Source organism: Prionailurus viverrinus, chromosome B3 (assembly GCF_022837055.1).
Source record: "Prionailurus viverrinus isolate Anna chromosome B3, UM_Priviv_1.0, whole genome shotgun sequence".
Taxonomy (NCBI): domain Eukaryota; kingdom Metazoa; phylum Chordata; class Mammalia; order Carnivora; family Felidae; genus Prionailurus; species Prionailurus viverrinus.
In genome coordinates, this window is record NC_062566.1 from 95649939 (window position 1) to 95670026 (window position 20088).

General features: G+C 44.3%; 1 protein-coding gene across 2 annotated transcripts; it reads left to right on the plus strand.

Moving 5' to 3' along the window:
* The first annotated feature begins 2475 nt into the window (after positions 1-2475).
* Positions 2476-19602, plus strand: PTGER2 (prostaglandin E receptor 2). 2 transcript variants are annotated; one of them, XM_047863102.1, is made up of 3 exons: positions 2476-2842; positions 3452-4341; positions 15910-19602. In XM_047863102.1, the coding sequence occupies exons 2-3, from the start codon at positions 3499-3501 to the stop codon at positions 16129-16131; spliced, it is 1065 nt and encodes a 354-aa protein (XP_047719058.1). In that variant the 5' UTR covers positions 2476-2842; positions 3452-3498; the 3' UTR covers positions 16132-19602. The 2 variants fall into 2 exon arrangements, with proteins under 2 accessions (XP_047719058.1, XP_047719057.1); XM_047863101.1 differs by having other exon boundaries at positions 2476-4341.
* Positions 19603-20088: the final 486 nt, after the last annotated feature.

Here is a 20088-nt window from a genome sequence, read left to right on the forward strand (position 1 = left end):
TCAAGAACTACAGATACATATCATCCTTTTCAGCAACTATATAATCCATTGCATAGGTATATCAAAATTTATTAAACAAGTCCTCTATGGAAGTCCTCTAGATTCTTGCAACAACGAACATTCTTTCTGCTGTGCGTATATGATAACTTTGTGTATTTGCCAGATTATGTCTCCTGAGGCAGTACATTTCTTTAATATTATTTCTGGGCTGAAGCATATTCAAAATTTGTGATAATTAACAGACCATTCTCACCAAGAAGGCTGTAGCCACACTCACACTTCCACCAATAGTAAGCCCATTTCTCTCTCTCTCTCTCTCTCTCTCTCTCTCTCTCTGGTCATACTGGATATGTGTAATCTTTTCAAATTTCACCAATATGTCAGGCAAAAAGTAACATCTAAATTGTGTTGGGTGATTTGCCAGGGAGCTCTAATGCAGTATCGAGGATGGGTATCTTGCCATGTACTCCTTTCTGGCTTTAAATGGACAATGTGCACAATATGCAGGGGTCTGTAATGTAATTGAGGCGGTCTGGCTTCCATACTCCTAGCTTTGCACTAACTTTGTATGTCCTTGGGTAAGATCATCAACTTTTCTGTGCCTCAGTTTCTTCAAATGCAATGGGTGCAACTTGGAATGGGTGTTCTTGCCCTTCCTTTCAGGCTCCACAGAGGGGATAGTAGGGAATGCACTGTGCACAACAGTGGACAAGTGGCTGACTAACCCAATGCCACTCCCAGCCCATTCTCCCCTGCCTGTCTCTACTCTGGAAGAAGCTGGAAGTGCCCAATACCCTCGTCTCAGCTTCCTATGGAGCTAAGGAGTGGCCAATTTGCCACGTTCTGGCTAAAGAGACACAAAGGGAAGTCTACCGAGGTGCTTCTAGAAAACTAGCTTTCCTGATGAAAGAAACAGGCACAAGAGAGAGAGAGAGAGAGCTCACAGGAGCTGCCTCTTTCTCACCCTCCTCTTTCAATGCAGACTTCATGCCTGGACCCACGGGGCAGTGTGGTAGCTTTATACTGGGTCAACTCAGCTGAGCAGGATCTGTTCTCCAGAATTCTGCATGGTTTCAAGGTTAGCATTAGCCACAAGAGAAGTGCTGTATGTGATTGAGAGGGCAGCGGCGAAGCAGCAGCCATGGTTTTCATGCTCTGAAGGACAATGCAAGGGCTCCAGGCACAGTGGTGACTCTAGTACATTGTCACTCATCTGCTGGCTCACCTTGCCGGTCGGGTGTCCTCCTTCAGCTTCTCCGTGTCCTAAGCCAAGTGCATGTGCAGCCCCATGAAGGATGCCAGCTTCTTCTGCAGTATGCCTGTTATCAAGGTCAGAGGTAGTGAGGGACACACACAAATCCAGTCTGTCTTAGAGGATTCTAGTTTTTCATGAATTCCAGTTAGCCCCTGCAGGTTCCAAGCCTGTACTTGCTTTTATCCAGGTCTAGCTTTCTACCCTGACTGCCATTCTGTCTGACCTATGGTGACTTCACATTCAATACTAGAATCAAAGACCTCAAACAGCTTTGAACAGACTTCTCAATGAGCTCCCACAATCATGTAAGGTCTGATGCCTCATTCTCCAATAGAACTTCTGTGATGATGGAAATGTTTTGTATATGAGGTGCCCAACGATAGCCACTAGCCACATGCATGTGGCTATCGAGCACTTGAAGTGTACCTAGTGCAACCGAGAAACTACATTTTTACTCTCAGTTCATCTTAATTCATTTACACTGCCACATGTGGCTAGTGGCTACTATGTTGAACAGCACAGATCTGGTGCCTAACAATAAATCTGTCGTTCTTCATCACTTATAGTGGTTCTTTTTCTCTGGTTGAATCCTGACTGGTGACTACATGGGGAAAGAACATGTAGACTGAAAGCCGGTATGCTAGGAATAAAGGGCTGGAGAACAGAAGGAGGTGGGTCCTGAGAAGCCCACCTACCTGTGACTGCTGAACTCCTTATTTGAGAAAAATAGACTCCCTGTGAACTTGTCCTTTGGGAGCCCCATCTCCATTCCAATTCCCAGACCAAGTATCAAGGTGAGCTAACATATTCATGGCGAGTAAGATGTGTTCTTCAACAGGTAATTTTTTCTTTCTTCCACCCTGATGACTTTTTCCCCTTGCCTGTTCCCTATGCAGATCCTTCCACCTCCCAGTCTTCCTCCCGTCCCCAAGTGGCTATGACCTTCCTCACAGAATAGAATTACCCCCTTTCGACCATCAAACTGGATTTTTTGTTGTTGTTTTAAACACCAGCCCATTTTCAGGAGTCTGCAACTGTGACACGTTCGTCAGCCCTAGTTTCTAAAACTGGCCACTTAGTAATACACTTTACCAGGGATGGGTCTTTCCAAATGTGCTCTGCACAGTTAGCATGAAAAGATTAATCCTGAGCAACATTTTCTCTCAGGGCCGATCTTGAGTGGAGAGCCGCCGTGCGGTGCTTTCCAGCTGTGTTCACAAACACAATTCCACACATCAGGAACATTTCTTTCTCTTTTTTCTTTTCATTCTTGCTTGCTTGCTGAAACGAGTGGTTAGCCGTTCTGGTGTTGACACAGGAAAAGGCGAAATGCTGGCAACCGAGTCAAAGCCGACAATGCAACAGGCAGCTCAGCGGCGCGCCTGGTTCGGTTCCTCACACCCACCAGGCGTACTTTCAACTTCCTCCCAATTTTGGTCCCAGCCCCTTGGCTTATCTTCCTGAGAATGTTAAAAGAAAAGAAAAAAGAAAAAGAACACTGATCTTACTGCAAGCTGTCTTTAGTGTCTGCTGTTCCCTTCTTATGCACACGGCCGGGACTGGCCCTCCAAACTTCTCCATTGTCTGGTGAGTCACTCTTGCTTTCCCGTTTTCGCCTTCCGTGAATTCTGCGCACACCCCACAAGTGCCCCGCTCTCTCCCAGCGCTCCGCCTGGGCTCAACGCTTCCTAGCCGAGGTCGGCGGCCGTGCGGCTTCCAGCACCCACTGCCCAGGGTTTGGGTGGGAGCGGGGCCCCAGCGAAGCTCCAGCCCAGCGCCCGCGGGGCCGGGCCGGCGTTCGGGGTCGGGGCCGTCTCCTCCCCTCTCCCCGCTGACGACCTCGCAGTGAACTCGCAGTGCCCCCACGGGGTGGGACGCGCGCGTCCCACCTCTGGGGCGGTTTGCGGGCGCTAGCCCTGGGGACGGTGACTCCGCTTCTGAGTCCGTCCCCAGGCGGGTGCGGAGTGGTGGCGGCCGCCCCCTGGGCGCGGGGCCGCGGCCGAGAGGAGCGCGGATCGGCAGAGGAGCCCTGAGCGCCGCCCGGATGCTGCAGCCTAGTGGCCTCTCCCGGAGCGACGCGAGCCCTGGGGCCGAGCCTGCCCTGGGCGCGCTGGGGGCCGGAAGGGGGCTCTGGACTAGGATCCCTCCCCCTTTCCCTCTGCGTGCCGGAGTGCTCTCAGACCCTCCTCCTCCCAGGTACGAGCCGGGAGAGGAGGGCGCCTCTCTCCTGCCGGCGCTCCACCATGGGCAATATCTCCAATGACTCCTGGCCCGAGGACTGCGGGTCGCGGCAGTGGCTCCCCTCCGGCGAAAGTCCGGCCATCAGCTCAGTGATGTTCTCGGCCGGGGTGCTGGGGAACCTCATCGCTCTGGCGCTGCTGGCGCGCCGCTGGCGGGGGGACGCGGGACGCAGCGCGGGACGCGGGAACTCGGTCTCCTTGTTCCACGTGCTGGTGACAGAGCTGGTGTTCACCGACCTGCTTGGGACCTGCCTCATCAGCCCGGTGGTGCTGGCTTCCTACGCTCGGAACCAGACCCTGGTGGCGCTGGCGCCTGAGAGCCGTGCGTGCACCTACTTCGCCTTCGCCATGACCTTCTTCAGCCTGGCCACGATGCTCATGCTCTTCGCCATGGCCCTGGAGCGCTACCTGTCCATCGGGCACCCCTACTTCTACCAGCGTCGTGTCACGCGCCGCAGCGGCCTGGCAGTGCTGCCCACCATCTACGCCGTCTCCCTACTCTTTTGCTCGCTGCCGTTGCTGAACTACGGGCAGTACGTCCAGTACTGCCCCGGGACGTGGTGCTTCATCGAGCACGGCCAGACTACGTACCTGCAGTTGTATGCCACCCTGCTGCTCCTCCTCATCGTCGCGGTGCTCGCCTGCAACTTCAGCGTCATCCTCAACCTCATCCGCATGCACCGTCGGAGCAGGAGAAGCCGCTGCGGGCCCTCCTTGGGCAGCTGCCGGGACGCCCCTGGGGCCCGCAGGAGAGGGGAAAGGCTGTCCATGGCAGAGGAGACAGACCACCTCATTCTCCTGGCTATTATGACCATCACCTTTGCTGTGTGCTCCTTGCCTTTCACAGTAAGTTAAGCCACTTGATTTCCATAGCCCGGCTCTGGGCAGCCTTCTGACTCACTTTTGCAACTTGTAAGAATAGGTCCTGGGGAGGCCTAGAGCCTTCTCCTCTGGCTTCTCACCTTTACTCCACTTCCCTGCTCCCCTAACCCGCTGACTCTATGCTAGTGTTTCTTACACCTAGTACAGTCCCCTGAAAGGGAGCCTTGACCCTCCACTAAGCCAGCCCAGACCACTGTCAGAGGGTTAAAAGCCACCCCCCACCCCCACCCCAGCCTCTGCTAGCCTGGCTCAGTGCCTGTGGAGGAGGCAGCCCCCTCCACCTTTGGATGGGTGTCAGTTACAACCTGACTTCCCTGAGCTTCAGGTCACCTTCCTGTACCCCCTACCCATGGGTCTGTGTTCTCTGTGCTTTGACTTCTGTTTCTCCCAACACACAATGTGGTGGCCAACCCACAGCATTCCAGCTGCCATTGAGAAGGGTCCCTGTTGATAAAGTCAGAGCATTCATTACTTGTCATAAAAGTTCAGCAAACAGTTCACAAGTTTCCCAGTTTACCTATTGGGGATGTAACTCTTTGTGGCCATGAAAAAACGTGGACCTCATAATATGTCCATAATGCTAATTAAAGGCAAAGTTGGTTGCTTGGAGAAACCCCTCGCTAAGCTTTTGCAATTCCTCTAAAGAAGGCATTTGTACCCTCTTACAAAGTATTCTTTTCATATCACTATCAGAAATATCTACAGGGTTTCTTCAGTTTAGAGTCATACGCTTTATGAGCACAAAGCCACACACAGGAATGGCTGGTCCATCTCAAGGTTGGGAGAGTTAGGCATGTACAGCATGTGCCATGACCCAGCAGGCCAGAGGCTGCCTGGGGAACTGAAGATGGGTGCCTAGGTTCGGGGATGGGTGCTGGCCTGGTTTGGTGCAGGCTTAGCAGTCAGCTCTATAATGCTGTGAGTTTGAGTCTCCTCTGGTGGAACAGGTAGCAGAGCCCGGTATGTGTCTGAGCAGGCACTGGCCTCATACTGGAAGCTGGGGACTGGGAGTTTCGCAGCGCCACTTCCCAGTCTTCAAAAGAACAAGGCTGAGGGGCGCCTGGGTGGCTCAGTTGGTTAAGGCCCCGACTTCATCTCAGGTCATGATCTCATGGTTTGTGGGTTCAAGCCCCACATCAGTCTCTGTGCTGCCATCTCAGAGCCTGCTTCAGATTCTGTGTCTCCCTCTCTCTCTGCCCCTTCTCCGCTTGTGCTCTATGTCTCTCTCCCTCTCTCTCAAATATATATATATATATATATATATATATATATATATATATATATTTTTTTTTTTTTTTTTTTTAAGTTTAAAAAAAAGAACAAGGTTGACCCCGAAGGATGTAAGCAGTTGGCCATAACTCCCTCCTGGCACCATCTTGGAGAAAAGAAGAGATGGATAGTGCCTACCAATAGCAGGTCTGACCTGTAGAAGCTAGAGAAGTGACTTTATCTTACTTCCCGCCTCCATCACTGCTTTTGATTACTTGCATATACTCATCCTCCAGGGTGGAAAAGGACACCTTGCCCCCTAAATTAACTTGGATTCATAGCTATGTTCTCTTCTCTCTGGTCCCCATTGTCCTCACACTTCTACCCCCCATTCTCTGTTGGGGCAGAAGCTGGTCTGAATCAATAAGTTACACAAAGGTGCCCTCTTCTGAAATGAAGTAGGACCACGAGAGGCCACATCTTCTATTCCACCCTGAACCAGGGAGTTTGTGCAACAGAAAGGCTGTGATATAGAAACTGACATGGCTTCTATGCGTTTCTTTTGTTTTACAAGTAGAAATGTTTGGTGGCATAATAGGAATTAAATCACCTTTTGGGGGGGGTGGTCAGGACTAATATGCAGAACATGTGTCTTTGAGAGAAAGAATGTCTAGTTCCACTAAGCAACTTAGAATACAACTCAGAGGCCATAAACCCTTTCTGATGTGGGTAGTGTTGGTCTTGGCCTGGTGCAAATGGGGAGGTCAGTTCTTGGAGTTTCCTCTGTGATCTTTGAGTGCATATATATAAAAATACCCCTTCCCCAGCCAATTAAATACCTTGGGAATGGGCTCAGAGAGGACCACAGGCTTGTGAAAAGGATTGTTATTCCCTAAGCCCTTTAGAGGAAGACAGCAGGAGGAAAAAGTCTCTCCTCTGATCATGACTAATCCACTGCATACATACAGCATAAAAGATAAAGGCAGTGATTTTCAACAGGTTCCTGTTTTCAAATAAATTTGCCTTTTATCATGAGATCTCGGTTATTGCTGTATGTTGATTTTCAAGCCCTCTGTGTATACATACACATATTCATATGAAAATTTATTTTCCCCCTTTATTTACTATTAAGCCAGAGACTGCTCCAGAGTTGCCAGATGCAAGGGGCTTAGAGCCTAGAAGTCTGGTTAGAAGGAGTGGGGAGTAGGAGATTCACTTTGAAGCTGTGTTTTTATTTAGATCGCCTGTTTATGGGTTGGGGACACCAGATGAGGATTATGAGGGCAATTTATGATAGTGGCATTGGTACTATCAGCAAATATTATCCAGGTTTGCTTCTGCATGTATGCATGGCAAAGATTCCCAAAGAACAGGGAAAAAGCCTAGAGTGAACATAATCAGAAAGTCAGACACTGATTCTCACCTTGGGGCTAACATGACAAGTTATACAGATGAAGTGTAGGTAACTCACTAGGCCCCAAACAGGTATTTGAACTGTACCTTAAATGGGAAGTATCAAGTCATCTTTTTTTTTCTTCTAATTTTATTTTATTTTTGAGAGAAAGAGAGAAACTGGGGGAGGAGCAGAGGGAGAGGAATGGGAGAGAATCTCAAGCAGGAGCCATGCTCAGCATGGAACCTGACTCAGAGCTCGATCCCACGACCTGAGATCATGACCTGAGTGAGCCAAGCCCAAGTCAAGAGTTGGTGCTCAACCGATTGAGCCACCCAGGTGCCCCTCAAGCCATCTTTGAATAAGGAAATTTACATTGACCGCTCACTAATTTGCTTTGTCAATAGATTATTGGTGCTTGTTAGAATCTTTCATTTACATAGCACTTGAAACCTTATGAAATGCTGCAGTATCCTGACTTAAGTTATTTCATGGAGAGCTTATCTGATGATTTAAAAATCACAGCTACTGTTTGGTGCATACATTCTGTTATTTCAGAATGCTTGCCACGGGCCCTGGGGGGCACCTTCTGCTCATGTCCTTTTTGTCTACTTGGCCCACACGAAAATTGTGGTCAGAAATGGCCTACACCAATCTCCCATACAAGGCAGTAATCATTTCCACGCACCCTAACCGGGACAAGGCAAAGACCTGTGATTGCATTCAGAAGTTCTCCTGTTCCTCTAACAGAACACATGCAGTCCAATAGAAATACACTTGTGCCACATATGGAATTTGTAATGTTCTATTAGCCAAATAACAAAAAGTAAAGAGAAATGGTAAAAATTCATCAATTTTATTTAACCCCAAATATCCAAAATATTATCACTTCAAAATGTAACCAATGTAAAGTGATTATGAATCAGCTATCCCAACTAATTGTCTTCCTTGTGTCCCCAGAAAGTACTAGCAATCTACTCTATCTCTACCCCTTCCTCGGGATAACAGAGCTGCTTTCTGTGTCCCTCAAAAGTGGGCCACACCACTCCACTGGCCCAGTAAAGAGGAGATTTGACAGCTGTGTATCCAGTGGGGCACCAGCCTCTTCCAGCATGCCAGGAGGGAGGGAAGGAGGGAGGGGAGTGGGGAATTTAGGAAACCTGCAACTATTTGTGTCAGCCATTGTCCCAAGGTGTAGGCAGGTTAGAATTACTGCTTGCTCCAAGAACATGAGTCTAGGACTTCCAAAGGTTGGAAGTGGAACTAGCAAAATGTAAAATGCCCAGCACCTTATAATGAAGTCAAGCTCAACCCTCAAATATCATTATTATCAACATCAAAATGGCTAACCTTTTGAGTGCTAATTTTTACATACCTAACTTATTATCTTCACAACAACCTATAAAATAGATAGTATTATTGTTCCCATTTTACAGATGAGGCAAATACCTTACCCTGGGTCCGACAGCTAGTGAGTGTTGGAACTGGGGTTCACAGCCGGGCAATTGAAGCACAGAGCCTGTCCTCTTAGCCACAGTACTAGCAGAGAGAAAGTACTCATTTCGGGGGTTGCATATGAGAAGATTCATCCAACTTTTCACAAAAGAATGGTAAGGATGTTATAAATATCTGGACCGCTTTGTCTCAATTCCAATTTGTTCACTTTAAAAATCAAATGGCAAAGACCTTTTTCTGCATGCCAGATCAAGGAGCTGGGGCCAAGTGTGCGGTTTCTTTTTTCTTCTCCACAGTCCTATGAATTAAAAGGCTGAGACGGAGATTTAAGGAGACTGGCTAATACAAATGTTGGTCTAAATTAAGAAATAATCAGATTACCCCTCACATAAAATCTTCTGTTGGTACACATAAAACATTTCTTACGTGATAAAAAAACAAAACAAAACAAAACATGGTATTTTCAGGAAATGACATTATTTTGGCTGTCCAATATGAAATCATGCATGGGACCAACAACATATTCCAAACTGTTTATGTACTAAAGGGATAGTGTATAAATTAATGAATTCCTCCTTATGTTGATCAGCTGTTGTCATCATTTCACAGAGATAAATAGAAACTTTCTTCCTGAAATGGAACAGAACACAGAAAATATATCAGACCTCCAATCTTGCCTCAGATAATGTTTGTATTTTAATTTCCAACCCACATCAAGCCACTCAGTCCCTACATTCCCAATAGCTGTGGATAACTGCTGGTCATTTTAAATTGCTTTCCACTTGCCATTAGAATATATTATTCAGTTCTGAAGTTTCAAAAGTGAACCGTTGGCTCATTCTAAAATAATGTCTTCATCTTTAGAAATTCTTTAGGGCTATAATTTCTAGGCAGTCTGATTAGTGGAAATATGGTCTTCAAAATACAGAGCAAACTCAAGTAAACAGTACTGGAGTTTTCTGTTCATTCCTGGAACTCTTTATGTAAAATGTAACGTGAATGGGGGTTGTAAAACATATGAAATTTGTCAATTACGTATGTGCAAAATATCACAATGCTATTAAGGATGAAAGAATCTCAGAACTCTTCATGCATAACCACAATGAATTTGTTTGGTAATATTTTAAGTTCTATCCATGAACGGCTGGAAATCCCTTTATCATTTATGCATCACCAACGATGTGTTTGGGGATTAGTGAAATCATTTTAAGACATGTGACCTTTTAAGAGAATGTTCCTTTAGGGCTGTCTGGGTGGCTCAGTCGGTTAAGCATCCGACTTCGGCTCAGGTCATGATCTCACGGTTTGTGAGTTTGAGCCGCGCATCCGGTTCTGTGCTGACAGCTCAGAGCCTGGAGCCTGCTTCGGATTCTGTGTCTCCCTCTCTCTTGGCCCCTACCCTGCTCACATTCTGTCTCTCTCTTTCTCTCTCTCTCAAAAATAATAAACATTAAAAAAATTATTTTAAAAGAGAATGTTCCTCTAAAGTAATGTTTTCGGTTGACACCTCTTCCTTCACCATTATAAAACGGTGGTTGTGAATAAAGACACAATTACACTGAATTTTTAAAATTTAGACAGCAAGAGCCATAGTTCTTCTTCCAAAAGAAAAGCTGCACATTATGTCTACACCCTTTAAGTTAGTCATCACTGCTCTTTCAGATAATTGAGGCCAGGCCCTCACTTTATGGAAAAACAGCTTTAGGGATGGTGTATTTCTTTTTTGGCATGTCAAGAGTCCATCACAGTATTAAGTAAAAAAAAAAGAAAGAAAGAATGGAATGGCATAGCATAGAATAGAATAGAAATGGTGAGGGACTCATCTCCCCACAGTGTTCAGGAGGACAGCAAGTCTCTTTCCACCAAGGCTTAAGACCCAGTTAATCTGCAACTTGGTCGGCTCGGTTTCTGTGGCTTCTCCTGTCCTCTATTTTGTGGTTTCTGACCACCATTCCCCTCCCTTATCTTGAGCTCATATCCACTGTGCCTCAGTTTATATGGCCAAGATACACCAAGCTTCATTTTTCTCAGAATAATCTGCTGCCTAAAATTGCCCCCTGTAACGGAACACTAGGCTTAAGTCTTCTGCAGTTAGGACATATGGGTGATGGGAAGGGCCGGGGATAGGGAAAGTGCAGGCGGGGAGGGCCAGAACTTCCTTTAGACCAGGGTTGTTTTTGCACAACACGGGCAGCACATGGATCACTTTCAAATCATTTGCAAAATCTTGTGTTTATAGGAGTTCGAGGTAGATGTTCCACCGTGCCTATCATTTTCTCAAAGAGTTAAGGGCCAGCACCCTGGAACGTGCAGGCCCAGAGCTCCAGACTTTAGCATGAACTCTCTTTTGGGTCCAGTCCCGGGATCACCTGAAGCACAAGGCAGGGAACACTCTTTAGTACTGGAGCCATATCCCTGCCCCAGTCTTCCTAGGGAAATAGGCTCCCGTCCCCTCTACCACAAAGCACCTATGGTTTGGGGGAAGGGATTTCTGTAAAACATCATATGCCTGGAAAATAACGTCCCCCCAAAAGTTCTGTGTTTAAAAAAAGTTTTTGGAAGTATAGTGGACACCAAAAGTTTTTTAAAGAATGGATTATACAAAACCATAGGCAGGATACCCTAATGTCTTTCACAAGGCAGGTAAACTTATGGCAGTCTCTGCCTGCAGTTTAACTGTAAAAAGTGTGAAGGGGGGAAAAAAAAAACCCAAAGAAAGACAAGTAGCTACTTAGCTATAGCTGTGGTTTTTAACTATATAGACAGGAGCAGCGATAGCCACAAACCTTTGTAACACTTTTGCAAACAAGCCTCTTACAAACCCGTAACCGGTTAGCTGTGAACTTCACGTGAGCCTTTGTATCACAGGTTGTTTACGGAGAAGGTGGCAGACTGTGTAGTGGCTAAAAGGAGGGTTTTGGTCCCACTGCTTGAGTGTGGCTTCTCCATGACTTCCCTCCTTCCCTGGAGGGTGACTTGGGGCATGGTAACTAATCTACTAGGCCTTGATTTCCTCCTCACTAAAACAGGAATAATCATATTTTGCAAGTTTGTGTAAGGATTAAACAGAATGAGACTTACAAATCGCTTAGCCCCATGCCTGGCACACATAAGTCTTCAGTAAATATTAACTGCTATCCACATAGGGTTCAATTTCCAAAGGAAAATCCGATTGTATAGTAATGATCATGAACTGAATTCTGGAAGCTAACGTCATTTGTTTGACTGATGGGTCTTTTGTTGTTAAGTGTGATAAATGAATAATTTTCAGCTGTTTCAGGGGTTGGGTAAAGGTTCTAAAACAGTGGTTCCCAGCCTTGGTTGCATGTTAGAATCATCCGGTGGGGGGGGGTTAAAAAACCTGAGGACACCCATGTTACAGCCCAGATTAATTAAATCAGAGTCTCTGGGGGTGGGAGCAAGCCATCAGAGTAGTCTTTTAACAGTCCTCAGGTGATTTCAGTGAACAACCAAATAAAGTTCTCATTTGCCCCCAAATTCTGAAACCACGATGGAGTTGCATTAATAGTAGAAAAGTAGCCCAGAATCACAGTACCCAGTCAGAGCCAAGAGGAAGCTTTCCATGAGAGGCTGAAAGTGTTCTAAAGAAGATAAATCTAGGGGTGCCTGGGTGGCTCAGTCGGTTAAGCGTCTGACTTCGGCTCAGGTCATGATCTCGCGGTCCGTGGGTTCGAGCCCCGCGTCGGGCTCTGTGCTGACAGCTCAGAGCCTGGAGCCTGTTTCAGATTCTGTGTCTCCCTCTTTCTCTGGCCCTCCCCTGTTCATGCTCTCTCTCTGTCTCAAAAATAAATAAATGTTAAAAAAAAAAAAAAAGAAGATAAATCTAAAGAACACTAATTTAGATCCATACCACCTTGTAGGTACCAAATCAAACTCTATATTCTTAGCAAAGCCCTGTAGAGAGAGCCTCTATCCTAAGGAATCAAAACTGAACTTGACTCGTTTAGATTGTTCATAGCAAATTTGTTAGTCAGGTGTGCAAAAACACATATAAATTCTATCAGCCTTGGAAGCTGATTTCAGAGTAGCAGTGAAACGTTATTAATTGATATATCCAATGTGTCAGCCTTTCATTAAAACCTAGGATCGGCTGGAGGGAGAAGGAAATGTGGAGTTACTGTTTAACGGGTACAGGGTTTCAGTTTGGTGTGATGAAGAAAAGGTTCTGGAGATGGATGGTGGCGATGGTTGCTATTCCGTGTTCTTTTACGTGATGGCCAGTCCGGTGCAGCCAGAAGAGGAGCACAGGAAAGGCTCGGGAAAATAAGTTGTATCATACAGCAAACACTGCACAACACCAGAGCCGCAAGGAAGGTACTAGAGTAGATCAGGAGGCAGAAGGAGCAGGAGCCGGAGGACAGCCTGGGCCTCTCCAGAGGAATATTGCCCCTGGGATACAGGACCACGTGGAGGGGCTCAGGCTTGGTTACTTTGCATATCAAAGGACAGCTCCTGGGTGAGCCCTGGGCTGTCTCTAAAGAATGGCTAGCCCTGGGGCACCTGGGTGGCTTAGTCAGTTAAGGGTCCAACTCTGGATTTCAGCTCAGGTCCTGATTTCACAGTTAGCGAGATCGAGCCTTGCATCACTCTGTGCTGACAGTGTAGAGCCTGCTTGGGATTCTCTCTCTCCCTCTCCCTCTCCCTCTCCCCCTCCCCCACTTCCTCCCTCCCTCCCTCCCTCCCTCCCTCTATCCCTGTCTCTCTCTCTTTTTCCCAAAATACATAAATAAACATTAAAAAAAAAAAAAAAAAAAGAATGGCTAGCCCTGGGGAGAGGCAATCTCTTCCCAACCAGAAAGGTTTTAAAATGTCAAAACATCTTGATATACAGAAAATAAAAAAAATAAACAACATAGTTGCACAACAATATAAATGTACTTAATGCCACTGATTTTACACTTGAACATGGTTAAAATGGTAGATTTTTATGCTATGTGTATTTTACAATTAAAGACAAACCTAGGATCCACAACATCAAAAATGGTGAGCTCTTGGGGCGCCTGGGTGGCGCAGTCGGTTAAGCGTCCGACTTCAGCCAGGTCACGATCTCGCGGTCCGTGAGTTCGAGCCCCGCGTCGGGCTCTGGGCTGATGGCTCAGAGCCTGGAGCCTGTTTCCGATTCTGTGTCTCCCTCTCTCTCTGCCCCTCCCCCGTTCATGCTCTGTCTCTCTCTGTCCCAAAAATAAATAAACGTTGAAAAAAAAAATAAAAAAAAAATGGTGAGCTCTGGGCAAGAGACGAGGACCATGGGGGTGGGGTTGGGGGTGGGGGAAGGAAATGGTGAGGTAAAAAAAGATAAAACTTATATCATGAACTTCAGGGTCCCTAAAGTATGTCACTTTTCCCAGTGTAAAAGAAGAAATTATCTCCTCCAAAATCTTGGCCACCTCATGAAATACAAATTTTAAGCATTTCTAAAAATTGCCCAGTATGATGGATGAAAGGGAAAGGAAACAAATAGTACAGAATTGCTTCATTCTCTAAAACCATTTTTCACTCCTTATTGCTCTCCATTGCTCTCTAATGAGATCAGGAACTATGATACGGGTCATTCCCCACTGAAAACCTGACTCATCTTCATGTGTGACACTAGAGTGCTGAGCCCTGTCTACACTGCCCGCTATGGCTAGCCAGTTCAGGGTCATCGTATGCTTTGGCCAAACTAGATCATAAGTTCAGCTACAGACTTTTTCTATGACAGAGTGTCAGTTGTATGTGTGTGTGTTAACTAATATATTCTAATCTACTGGACTTTTGTACACCATTATCTTGAAATTCTAATCTTCGAAATTGCTCCTTGGATATACCATATAAGTACTGTCTATTTCTCATCCAAAATAGTTTGGCTGACAAGAAAAGTATTGCTCTGTTGCATGTTCCCACCTAACTTTCCTTTTCTCTGTATAATCAGGGAAACCCACCATCAATTCTTCTTTTTCCTTGCTCATCTGCCAAGTCTTTCCTCCATTCCCTATTCCAAGATTCTCTGTCATAAACACCTCTGGCTGCCAAACCTTCCTGCTCTTGTCCTAACATAAGCAACCCAAAGATGACTACTCTTCTCCATCCCTGCAATTTGCTTTGTATATCCAATTGCCAGATGCCTGCAGAGTAAGTACCAGGAGGAAAGGAAAAAAAACATTCCTTTTTCTGGCAAAGGAGCCTGGAGGAAAGAAGTCGCAGCTCTCTAACTCACAGGCTCCCCCTGGTAACAAAGTCCCTATAACATTATAAAGAACTGGTTTTAAAGTCGGGTGTGATTTCCCTTTGTTTTCCTCTTTGTTTTAAGCCATGTGGGAGTGTTTGATCTTCATGGAGCATGTACTGTTCCATTCCTTTGAATCTGACCAGAACTTGCATTGATCCCCAAATATGTGAGGAATCAGATGGGAACTGGTATACCAGTTTGAAAACATTGGTCAATGGGCAAAGATGTGTCAGCTTTCCAGTATTTAGGAGGTTGTTCTAAGGGCATTTGTTCTAAGATAGGCTATAGCCATGAATGTAGCACATGGCTGAGCACTCTACTCGCTGTCAAGGAAGTTGGAATGTTTGTCCCAACTCTGCCAACTAACCAGCCCTTGGGGACTTGGGAAAGTCACCTGACTTCTCTGCACTTTGGTGTCCTCACTGAAGGAGATAGTGACAACTAACATTGTGGGGTACTTACTGGGTGAGCACTGTTTTACATAGCTTACACATATTACTTCCGGTCATCCTCCCAAAAAACCCAAGAAGTAGGTACTGTTTTCATTATCACCCATTTTACAGATGTAAAAACTGAGGCACAAAGATTTGTTTTCTTACCAACGGTCCCAAAGCTATCTATGGAGCCAGGATTCAAGGCCAGGCAGTCCCATGTCCAGAACCCATGCTCTGGGTGACTTCTCTCCCTGAATTGTGATAATTAAGTCAGATTAAGTGTTTGGATATAAATGTAACATATTGTGGGGTGCCTGGGTGGCTCAGTAGGCTGAGCATCCGACTTCGGCTCAGGTCATGATCTCACAGTTTGTGGGTTTGAGCCCCGCGTCAGGCTCTGTGCTGACAGCTCGGAGCCTGGAGCCTGTTTCGGATTCTGTGTCTCCCTCTCTCTCTCTGCCCCTCCCCCGCTCATGCTCTGTCTCTCTCTCTCTGTCAAAAATAAATTAAAAAAAAATTTTTTTTTAAATAAATGTAACATATTGTTACTAACTTTCCTGAAGTTCACGTCCTCATGTGTCAGAAGGAGACAATGCTTACATTTCAGAGTTTTTTGTCAAGAATAAACATGGAAGAATGAGATTCTTCTACCTATCTTTTACCCGTACTGGCGCGCGCGCACGCACGCACACACACACACACACACACACACACACATTTTGTTCTTAAATCTTAAGAAATTGCACGTCGTCTAATCCCATCCACTGCTACAACATAAAACTAATATAATTTTTCCTCTTTGCTTCTTACAGATTTTTGCATACATGAATGAAACCTCTTCCCGAAAAGAAAAGTGGGACCTCCAAGCTCTTAGATTTTTATCCATCAATTCAATAATTGACCCTTGGGTCTTTGCCATCCTTCGGCCTCCTGTTCTGAGACTAATGCGTTCAGTCCTGTGTTGTCGGGTTTCATTAAGAACACAAGATGCAGCACAGACTTCCTGTTCTATACAGTCAAATGCCAGTAAATAGATTGACCTTTGTGGACAGTAGTTAAGAAGTGCTTAGTTAGCCAGCATCTGGAAGATCATTTTGAAATGGCTCCTTGGAGAAATGAAAAAAGTTAGTTTATAAACAAAGTGAAGCTACCCTAATAAAACAGAGTAAACAAACGTTTCAGCAGCAGTTTGTGCTACAGAGGTGCGACAAGGCACTTCACAGAAGGTGTCAGGAGAATACATTAAAGCTGCCCTCGATGAGCATGTTACATGGCCTTTGAGAAAAAACCAACTGCATTTAGGATCCGGTTGCCTTTTGATTTAAGCTTTCTATTGAATGAGAGCATATGTGGTTTTGTAATTTGTTTAAAACCCTAAGTAGTTACTGTGTGTTCGATTTCAATCATCTATGCTACTGCCGCTGTAAACATACAGTGCACAGTCAGGCCAGAGAAAACTTCACATGTATTCTCTACGAAGTCCATACAAGGAAGCAACCACGCCTGGTGTCTTGTGATTGCTTAAGAAACCCTTTGTTTGGCCAGTGAATTTGGAAATCACAGGCACTTTGTAGTGTTGTATTTGTGCACATGGGAGGACTCCCTCGTCACTACAGTATTACGCGTGGAAGAGTAAGTAAGCTCAGCTGGTTAACGTCACCTTCTCACTACTCCTCCGGAAGCTGGGTGTCAAAGTATCGGGTTATTTATTTTATAATGTCCGTTGTGCCGACAGTAATGAAGAACACTTTCGGAATTTTCCTCTCAACAAGAAATAATAGGCTATTGAGAGAGTTAATTCTGATTAATATTCTTCATTCTATTTCCAGGGAGAGGCTATGGGGCTATGTCTGCAACCAAGTATTAGAATTAAGAATGGAAAAATCTGATCAATTCTCAGTAAACCCTGAAACTCTTCTAAGGCTCATGCTGAGGCTGTGACTAACATCTACTTTATAAGGTGACTGTTGTAGCAAAACTCATGCATCTAAGTTTTTATCCAGGAAACATGATTTGACTCATACTATATAGGAAATAATGCAACAGTGAGTCATATCTTAATATGTTTCTAAATCTAAATGTTTGCCATGGTATAAAAATATACTGGCATTAAAATATTTCAGCAAATTTGCACTGCTTAATCATCTTAGTTCCTGCATAAACTCATCTGAAATGTCACAAAAATAAACTATGAAACAAAAATTTAGAAATGGAAGAGTGTTGAGTTCCCCCAAATAACAGTTTATAGAGTAGATATATTTTTTAGTGAGATAAAAGTGGAAAAATTATATTTATTTTGGCAAGTTTTTAAAAGTATGGTTTCATTGTAATTTAAATGTTAAAATAGTCAGTATAGTACTTGGTATTCGAGTATCTTTTTTTCCTTACAGCATGATCTTCAGAATAGTAGAAACACCTTATTTATTTATTTATTTTGCAGTGTGTTATTACAGGATAGCTATTATAAAAAACCAAAAAGGGGATGTCAGTTTTTTCCAAGGTCTCGTTGAGTTGCTTACGCAAAACCATTTCCTATAAGTAGTTATCAAACTAGGTGATCACTTAAAGTGATTCCAAACCAATCTAGCATCAGTATATTTTGACACAATCTATGTCAAATCAGCTCTTATTTTTAAAAGAATAAATAAATGGTTTGCTTTCCTACTGATTTAAACAAACCAGGCAAAATTTAACTTAACTGAAATCTGGACATGTAAATAAATCTTCCCTGCAAACAAGTATTCTGAAGTTAAGAAATTGCTCTAAACAGGACTAATAATTATACTCATGGGTAATTCCTAAACATAAAATTCTAACGTTACTTTGAATATGAAAGATTGATTTATAAGATGACTATTTTTTCCTCCAAATGAAACCAAATGAAAATGTTAACTATAGTCCTTCTCTTCACCTCACCATCACCCCAAAATTCTGAAATAATGCCTGAGAACCTTAAAAAACAAACAAAAAACAAGAAAAGGCATAGTTGGACATAGTCTCTCTAGTGGGAACAAAATGATTTACTCTGGGGTCCCAATATATAAAAGTTGAAGCCATTTATTTAAGAACTGGTAGATTTCTAGAGCTTTGTTTCCTGATGTACTCCTGTTCCTTGTACTGTATTAAATGGCTGAATCCTGTTGTTTTGTTTGCATATACACAGAAGGAATTAAATGTAAAAATCCTGTGTAATAGACAATCACCTATTATTAATGGCAATTTAAAGGTAACAGAAAAAATTAGACGGGTAAACATTTCCTTTCTAAAAATCCCATCACCTCAGACATATCTGTTCACGTTTACTGACTCATTTTCAACTTAAATGAAAAACACAGAGCTTAGCCTCGTATGTCAGAGAATTGAATTGTGATAAAAGAAGATGCAGGTTTTATTTGTTGTCCCCGACAGTCATTGGGATGAAAAGGGAAAAACTATAGCGGATTTTCACTTCAGAATCCCAGCTCTGACGTTAGGCATCCAGAATTGGATGGGCCAGAGTAGTCTGCTCTGAGCCAAATTGTTCCCAGTTCCCTGTGGCCTCAGGTCATGTTTCCCAAGAGGGAACTGGAAAATTCTGGTACTAACTTATGGCCTTGAACATCCAAAGATCTGATAGAAGATACAGAAAGCCTCCAAAAGACCTCAAAAGAATCTCAAAGTGGTTTGGACCCATGACAACGTAGAACCAGAACAAAGCTCTAGAAACTGCGCCAACCCAAAACCACCACGCTGGCAGAGGCTGTAAGCCCTGAGCGGCAAGCAGGGAAAATCCGATCGGTATCACTGCAATCTCAGTGTAATTCACTTACATTCTTGGCACCCCTGTCTGCTCATGTCGGTGCGCTTTGAAAGGGTTGTCCTAATGTTCGTGTAATGTCAGCTCTGATTTGGATTAAGAAAAAACCCAATATATTCAGGGGTAAACTTTGGTGTCATTGAAACGCAGGGGAAAACAATTAGCTTGCACTTATGTAAAGATTTATTTCGTTTAGCCAAATCTCATGGTTTTCTGAATTTAGGAAGAGCCCCCGCTTGAGCCATTTACAGATGGAGATGCAGTCTTCTCTGCAAATGAGAAGTTTATATGTGTGGACATACAGTGCCAACACATGCAGGTGGTATTACAACTTAAATATTGACGACTATCTTCTGCCTCATCAAACACTTAACTTCATTGGATTTCCTCTTTGAGTACACATTTATAAATACCTCCGATCACCTAACAGCATTATAATTGATTTCTTAATTTACAAAGCATTGTGATCAACTTAAGTACACACTGTGGAAATAAATGTTATTCTAGCAGCTCACTAAAGTTATAGTCTATACAGGGGACCAAAGACATGTATTGGGCATTAATTTTCTATTTCAGAAAGTTACTCTTTTTTTGGTGTTTTGTTGGTATCTTTCACAATTCCTTTCATTGTTAAGTACATTTTCTTGAATTACATTTTGTATTCCCTCTAAAATGAATGTACTATTAAAGTTCAGTTGGGATGGTTTAATTCTGTGATCCAGGTGTTTCATTTTTTAAGAATCTGCCAAGAGTCAAATCAATGAAGTTTCCAGTAAAAAGAGATGGCGTACTCCAAAGGGTCACTGAGGACTGTTGAATGAAAGGCATGTTTACAGAGGGAATCGACAAGGGATGGTGGACGTCCCTTACACACTCTACCACCCCTAGGCCTGAAGGGACAAGGGAGAAGCAGCCACTGGAGGCAAACTATAAGATGTCACCCAACTGGAGCTGTAGCCCTAAGTAGGGAAGCATAGCTGTTGGCAAATCGCAGGGAGGGAACAAAGGGACTCCCTTCCTGGAGACTTCTCCTCCTACTCTCTACTCTTCTGCTGGTTTGTCCCATTGCCCAAACCCAGCTGTAATCCAGAGTCAGGGGAGCCTGGGTAAAGCAGCCCATGAAGGCCATACTACAGGAGAGAGCAGATTTAGAAGAGCAAGTGGAGACCATCCTGCATAACTAAATTAAAAATAT